The sequence below is a fragment of the Colobus angolensis genome, unplaced genomic scaffold, assembly GCF_000951035.1.
Source record: "Colobus angolensis palliatus isolate OR3802 unplaced genomic scaffold, Cang.pa_1.0 Scaffold7, whole genome shotgun sequence".
NCBI classification, from domain to species: domain Eukaryota; kingdom Metazoa; phylum Chordata; class Mammalia; order Primates; family Cercopithecidae; genus Colobus; species Colobus angolensis.
In genome coordinates this window covers 14,944,793-14,952,441 of record NW_012120709.1, presented here as the reverse complement: position 1 = coordinate 14,952,441, position 7,649 = coordinate 14,944,793, and the positions used below count along the sequence as shown (strand labels likewise).

At 42.1% G+C, this 7,649-nt stretch overlaps 1 protein-coding gene across 1 annotated transcript in view; it reads left to right on the top strand.

Annotated features, from left to right (window-relative positions):
* Positions 1-7,649, top strand: part of EXPH5 (exophilin 5) — a 103,032-nt gene that overhangs the window by 62,450 nt on the left and 32,933 nt on the right. The window contains exon 2 of the mRNA XM_011926679.1: positions 5,628-5,788. Coding sequence (XP_011782069.1) covers positions 5,628-5,788 — 161 coding nt within the window. The remainder of the gene's footprint in view (positions 1-5,627; positions 5,789-7,649) is intronic.

The window sequence follows — 7,649 nt, the reverse complement described above, 5'->3', positions numbered from 1 at the left end:
TGTTAGCCAGGCTGGTCTCGATCTCCTGACCTCATGATCCACCCGCCTCAGCCTCCCAAAGTGCTGGGATTACAGGCGTGAGCCACTGTGCCCAGCTTGTGAGTGGCATCTTCTATGCACTTCTGTAAATCAGAAGTCTAGGAATCTTCCTTGATGTGTCTCTACCCCTACTCCCCAAAACGCCATTACTTGGGGGTCACTTTTCACCTTAAGTCACCCTGAACACTTTCCACTTTTCTCCAGCTTCCCCACTACCATCCTGGTCCAAGCAAACACCTCTTTCTTTTAGATCCTACAAGTATCCCGACCGGTCTCCTACCCTCCACTGGAATCTACTGTCTACCTGCAGCTAGGATGATCTTTCAAAAATGCAAATCCAATGTGTCTTGCCCCTGCTGAGCCATCATTGTTCCATGACCAAACACCAAACCGCAGAACCTTACCCCTAATGCTATGTTATCTAACAGCTGCCTCTCTTTCTGCTTTACTTGGGCTTCTTCTCTGTCCCTGCACTCCAGCTACACAGGCCTTATTTCAATTCCTTACTTCTTCCCTGGGTGCATTTGTTGCTCTACAGAGGCTACCCCACTGCTTGGAAAGCTCTCCCAGACCCTTCTGCCACGACCCTTTGGCCTCATCCTTCGTCCTTCATTCTTCCAGCTCGATGTCATCTCAGGGAAATCTTCACTGGTGGTGCCTCAGCCCAGGTCCTTGTTATATGCTGTCTTAGCAACTATTTATTGGTTTTTGTTTTGTTTTGTTTTTTCAAGGCAGAGTCTCGCTGTGTCACCCAGGCTGGAGTGCAGTGGTATGATCTCGGCTCACTGCATCCTCCACCTCCCGAGTTCAAGCGATTCTCCTGCCTCAGCCTCCTGAGTAGCTGAGACTACAGGCGTGTGCCACCACACCCAGCTCACTTTTTGTATTTTTAGTAAAGATGGGGTTTCACCGTGTTAGCCAGGATGGTCTCAATCTTCTAACCTCATGATCCGCCTGCTTGGTCTCCCAGTGTACTGGGATTACAGGCGTGAGCCACTGTGCCCGGCCTATTTACTATTTTTTTAGACCAGGTCTCACTCTTTTGCCCAGGATGAGTGCAGTGGTGTGATCCTAGGTCACTGAGCCTCCCGCTCCTGAATTCAAGGGATCATCCTGCCTCAGCCTCCTGAACAGCTGGGACTACAGGAGCACACCACTACACCTGGCTAATTTTCAAATTTTTTGTAGAAATGGGTTTTCGCTATGTTGGCCAGGCTGGTCTCTCACTCCTGGCCTCAAGTGATCCTCCCACCTTCCTTCCCAAAGCACTGGGATTACAGACAAGAGCAACCACACCCAGCCCTATTTACTTTTTTATTGTTTTCCCCCGATACACACCCCCACTCCAACAGAATTTAAATCCCATGAAGTCAGGGACTTGTTCACTGTTCTTTGCTCAGGGTTCAAATGTGTGTTGAGTGAATAAGTCATATTTACCATTACCTTATGTCAGTATTGTTATTGGATTCATACCTGTCTCTCCCACTAGACTGTAATCTCTCTAGGGTTGGCGCTCACCACCGTATGCCACCATTGTATGCCAGCATTTGCACCATAGAAGGCCTTCTACAAACGTATACTGAATATTATATATATACCTCAGCATCCCAAGTAGCTGGGGCCATAGGTGCAAGCAACCACACCTGGCTAACTGTTAAATTTTTTGTAGAGACAGGGTCTCACCATGTTGCCCAAGCTGATCTTGAATTCCTGGACTCAAGCAGTCCTCCTGCCTTGGCCTCCCAAAGTGCTGGGATTACTGGTGTGAGGCACCACGCTTAGCCTGGATATATTTTATCACAATGGTGTGAGAAATGCAGTAGAAAAATCACACTGAAAGAGTAATATTGACTGTGTTCAGATTATGACAATATTACTGATTTCTGTCTCCAAAAAAAAAAATTGATGGAAAAGTGACAACACAAATAAAAATTCACAATTAAACAAAAAGAAGAAATAGCTCCATATATTGTAGATATTGTATAATAAAAAAGCTACAATAAAATGAAAAATAATAAGCTAAAAATAGAAATGATACCTGTGATCTACTCTAAAACATCAGGTGTTTTCAATTTTTTTTTTGGTGTCCCCTAAAGGGGGATCATTTTTACATAGCTACAATCATAGGTAAATACTGTATTTTCATTTTCCTGCTTCATATTATGTCATGTGCATTTTTCCAGGATTCTATGTTGTCTACATAATTATTGTTAGCAACTCAGTTGCTCAGTTAAATTAATGCTCTTGGGGTGGGGTTATTGCTGTAAGATAAATTTCCTGGAGTGGAATTCAAAGTGTATGAGTACTTTCAGGGAAATACAGATTTCTGGCTTCATTGGCCAGAAGACAGAAAAGAAGCAGGCAGTGGTGGACATGTACACAACCGTGGAAGGAAAGCTTGGGGTATGATTAAGTGAACTGTGATTACTTTTAAAAGAGAGTCAGGGCTCGGCATGGTGGCTCATGCTTGTAATCTCAACACTTTGAGAGGCTGAAGCGAGAGGATCGCTTGAGGCCAGGAGTTCAAGGCAAGCGTGGGCAACAGAGTGAGATTCTGTCTCTACAAAAATTAGTCAGGGACAGTGGTGCCAGCTGAGGAAGGAGACTGCTACTACTCCTGCTGTCCTCCTCCCCACACCTTGCCTAGTTCACAAGACAGGAGGAAAGAGAGAAAGCAAAAAGAAAGAAACAAAAGTAAGATAAATAGTCAGACAACCTTGGCACCACCACCCAGCCCTAGGAGTTAAAAAAAAAGTAATAATAATAATGTCAACCCCTGACCTAAACTACTTGTGTTATCTGTAAATTCCAGACACTGTATGAAAAAAACATTGTAAAACTTTCTGTTCTGTCAGCTGATGCATGTAGCCCCCAGTCATGTTTCCCACGCTTGCTCGATTTATCACGACCCTTTCACGTGGACCCCTTAAAGTTGTAAGCCTTTAAAAAGGCCAAGAATTTCTTTTTCAGGGAGCTCGGCTCTTAAGACGCAAGTCTGCCGACGCTCCTGGCGGACTAAAAACCTCTTCTTTCTTTAATCCGGTGTCTGAGGAGTTTTGTCTGCAGCTCGTCCTGCTACACAGCTACTGGGGAGACTGAGGCCAGAGGATCACTTGAGCCTAGGAGGTCAAGGCTTCAGTGAGCTATAATCGCACCACTGCACTCCAGCCTGGGCAACAGAGTGAGACGTTGTTTATAGAAAAAATGCAGAAATAAAGAAAATGTGTAAAAAGAATGTCAATATTACATCAAGCCTGTATGGGAGAAAATGTTGTTTATATGAAACATTTCTAAGTCAAGTAGCTTGACTGTCTCCTGAAATGAGACCGATGTTTTCAGAAACAGAGAAAGGTGGTGCCAGCTTTTGGGGAACTGACAATTAGGGAGGGCTCCAAGGAAGGGGAGGTCGTGTACAAATGTGGGTCATTAGTAAGTGAGGTGTTCATAAGTTAGAGGCAGCCAGTATTGGTTAGAAGCAGATACTTAGGATCTCTTAGTCTGCTCTGTTAGTAAATGAAGTAGCAATAGAGACAGGAGTACCAGGCATCAGAGGGTGGAAATGGCAAAAAATTTGCATTGAGGCACCAATGCAAATTCTGTAAGTTGAACATGTTGATTGCTGTCTAGTGCTTTGCAAAATGCAAGTCTGGGCAGGGTGACCTCTGGCTCCTTTCTCGAATATTTTATAAAATAGCAGTATCATAGCCCCAAGCAGGAGCCTGAGTTGCAGCCATCTCAGTTCATTGCTTTTTAACTCTAGATTTGCCACTTCGCAGATATCTTGCTCTTCAGCCCCTTAGCAATACAAAGACCCTAACACTGTGCTTTACAGCAGACCTTGGATAAAGGATAACAGCTGCTGAGCCACACGGAATACTTTACCAAGCAGCAGAATCTCCCAAGGTTGGAACCCAACAATTTCTTAACTTTTTCATTAGAGCTATCTAAAAGCAACCACTCTATAAGCCTTGTCATCATGTTCTTCAGACTCCACTTTCTGCTCATTTTGCCTCCGTCCGGGAACATCTTCCTCTGAATTAGGGACCTCTCATTTCCAAACAGTTCTAGAGTCTTCCTTAAATAGAGCAAAATGATCTACTTTGAAAAAAGTATTAATAAATCACAACAACCGGTGATTTAATTAAGAACTTAAAGCAGCATTTTCATTTGAAAGAGAATTGGGCAGGAAAGGGCAGGACAGAAGAAAAAAAAGTAATAGGATTTCAGGCCACATGTTCTGACAATATGGGGCAGACACATTTGTGCACCGCATGGCTTTTCTGTCCATCTCAAATTATCCCATCTCTTACTACCTTTGCATTAGACCTGTGCTCACTCATGGGCTTTTGTGTTTTTGTGTGTAAAGAACTTCATTATCTAAGACCATTATATTCAGCAGGGTGCGGTGGCTCACGCCTGTAATCCCAGCACTCTGGGAGGCGGAGGCAGGGGTGATCATTTGTGGTCAGGAGTTCAAGACCAGCCTGGTCGACATGGCAAAACCCCGTCTCTGCTAAAAATACAGAAATTAGCCAGGTGTGGTGGCAGGCGCCTGTAATCCCAGCTACTCAGGAGGCTGAGGCAGGAGAATCACTTGAACCCTGGAGGCAGAGGTTGCAGTGAGCCAAGATTATACCACTGCGCTCCAGCCTGGGTGACAGAGAGAGACTCTGTCTCAAATAATAATAATAATAAGAGTGTTACATTCAATAATTTCTTTTCTTCATGTTAGCTTTTATCTTTGACCACTGGATGGACAAGCAAGTATCCTATTTGTTACATTCACTGTTGAATCCATTGCCTACCTGGGGCCTCATAAACACTAAATTGATTAACATTGCTCAATAAACATTTAATGAATTAACAAGTGAATGAATGAGTAATCAAAATGAGAATATTCTAGTTTCTGCATGTCATTAGAACATCTATCATTCAATTGCATTATTAGGTCAGGTTTTAGCACATTGCTTAATCCAGGTTGTTCTCATCAGCCTGATGATTAGTTTAACTACTGGCAAAAACTTTTACTTTGCCATCATATTTTACAAGAATACTAAAAAAGAAAAAAAAAAAAAAGAATATACCTAAAATACATGCAGTGTTGAAAGGGAAATTCTGATTAGAGCCATTTTTTTTCAGATTATGCTGCTCCTCCATTAGGTAAAGTTTAGCCCATCACATGAATTGGCATTAGGTGTGAATGAATTTAAAGAGTGCATTGAGGCTGGACCAGGTGGCTCACTCCTGTAATCCCAGCACTTTGGGAGGCTGAGGCATGCACATCACTTGAGCTCAGGAGTTCGAGACCAGCCTGGGCAACATGGTGAAACCCTATCTCTACTAAAAATAGAAAAAATTAGCTGGGCATGGTGGTATGCGTCTGTGGTCTCAGCTACTTGGGAGGCTGAGGTGGGAGGATCACTTGAGCCCAGGAGGTGGAGGTTGCAGTGAGACAAGGTTTTGCCACTGCACTCCAGCCTGGTGACAGAGTGATACCCCCATCTCAAAAAAAAGTACATTGATTTAAGGATGAGCTTGATGTTAAGAAAATAAATAAAGACTGCACTAATGTTTTTATTTTATTTCAGCAAACTTCAGAAGACAAAGAGGGATATCAGATGGCTTCAGGGAGTGACTGGTGAATGGTTTGAAGAAATTCAAAGAAAAAAGTTTTGCAATGAAACAGATGTTAGCCAAATGTTAAAACAACCACTTACATACAGGCTAAGGAAGGAGATGGCAAAAAACGGTAAGAAAAAGATTTTAGATTTAAAGTTGGTTTCTTTTTTTCTGTGGCATAGTATTGTAGATAATGGCCCAGTGGATCTCCAATGTAACCAATCCGTATTTAGAAATATTTTAAAGTCGTAAGCCACAAAAGTTTGTAATACAATATACACTTAAAAAAAAGTGAACTGAAATTTTACTGTAATAATGTCTTGGGGTTTTTTGTTTTTTGTTTTTTGTTTTTGAATCGGACAAGATGGCATAGTGGGTAGGAATATAAACTGAGATGTCAACAGAGGCCTGGATTCAAATGTACTCTGTCTCTATTCATGTGAGTCTGTTCAAGTCATTTACTCTCTGTAAACCTCAGTTTCCTCATCTTTAAATGGATACAATGATACCTACACCTCATAACGTGGTTATGAGAATTAAGTAAAATTATGTGTATAATGTATTAGGCTGGGTGGGGGCGATGGCTCACAATTGCAATCCCAGCCCTTTGGGAGGCTGAGGCAGATAGTGGCAGGCGCCTGGAGTTTGAGACCAGCCTGGGCAACATGGTGAAACCTCATCTCTACAGAAAATACAAAAATTAGCTGGACGTAGTGGTGCCCACCTATAGCCCCAGCTACTCTGGAGGCTGAGGCGGGAGGATTAGTTGAGCCTAGGAGGCAGAGGTTGCAGTGAGCTGAGATCATGCCACTGCACTCCGGCCTGGGCAACAGAGTAAGACTGCACCTCAAAAAATAAATAAATAAATAATAAATATTAAGCTGGAACAGGGTAAGCACTTAAATAAATGGGATGACTATGATGAAGGGGGAGGAAGAAAAAGGGGAGGGGTGGAGGAAAGGAGAATCAGAGATCAGAGGAGAAGTGGGGGAAGGTGGTGGAGGAGCTGCCACACTTCTGGAACTTTGGTAAACTCCATGAATGAGTTCTAATAAATGCCTTCTATGTAGATTAAAAGGATACTAAAACTTGCTTTCACGGGGCTATTGCGAAGATAACCAAAGTGCACTAGAAACTATAATATACTAAAATAAAGTATCTTTTTACTGACACAGAGTCACATTGACTACTTTTTTGCATGTTATTAACATTAGTAACATCATGAAACATGTAAAAATAATTCTAAACTTCTATATTGATAATATCTTGCAACTCTCATAATAAACATATCTATGTAAAAAGACTCACAGCTCAGATTTTTTAGATCACCCCCATACATACCTTCCTGACTTTTCCCTTGTCCTAAATTCCCCTAATATTTATAAAGTCAGCATGTCCAAAATCATTATAATATCATGGATTTTTAAATTTTTTATTTATTTATTTGTTTTGAGATGGAGTCTCACTCTGTCACCCAGGCTGGAGTGTAGTGACGCCATCTTGGCTCATTGCAACCTCCACCTCCCGGGGTCAAGCGATTCTCCTGCCTCAGCTTCCTGAGTAGCTGGGATTACAGGTGTGCACCACAACGCCTGGCTATTTTTTTTGTATTTTTAGTAGAGATGGGGTTTCTCCATGTTGGCCAGGCTGGTCTTGAACTCTTGACCTCAGGTGATCCACCCACCTCCGCCTCCCAAAGTACTGGGATTACAGGCGTGAGCCACTGTGCCTGGCCAATATTATGGATTTTGTATATGTTGATGTTGCCTTTGAATTTTTAATACCCGTGTATTATCTATACATATATATTATACACAAACAGGTTGAATATCCGTTATCTGACATGTTTGGGACCAGAAGTATTTTTGATTTCAGATCTTTTTGGATTTTGAAATATTTGCATTGTATAAACTGAAAAGTTGAGCATCCCAAATCCAAAAATCTCAAATCTGAAAGGCTCCAATGAGCATTTTCTCTTTTTTTTTTTTTTT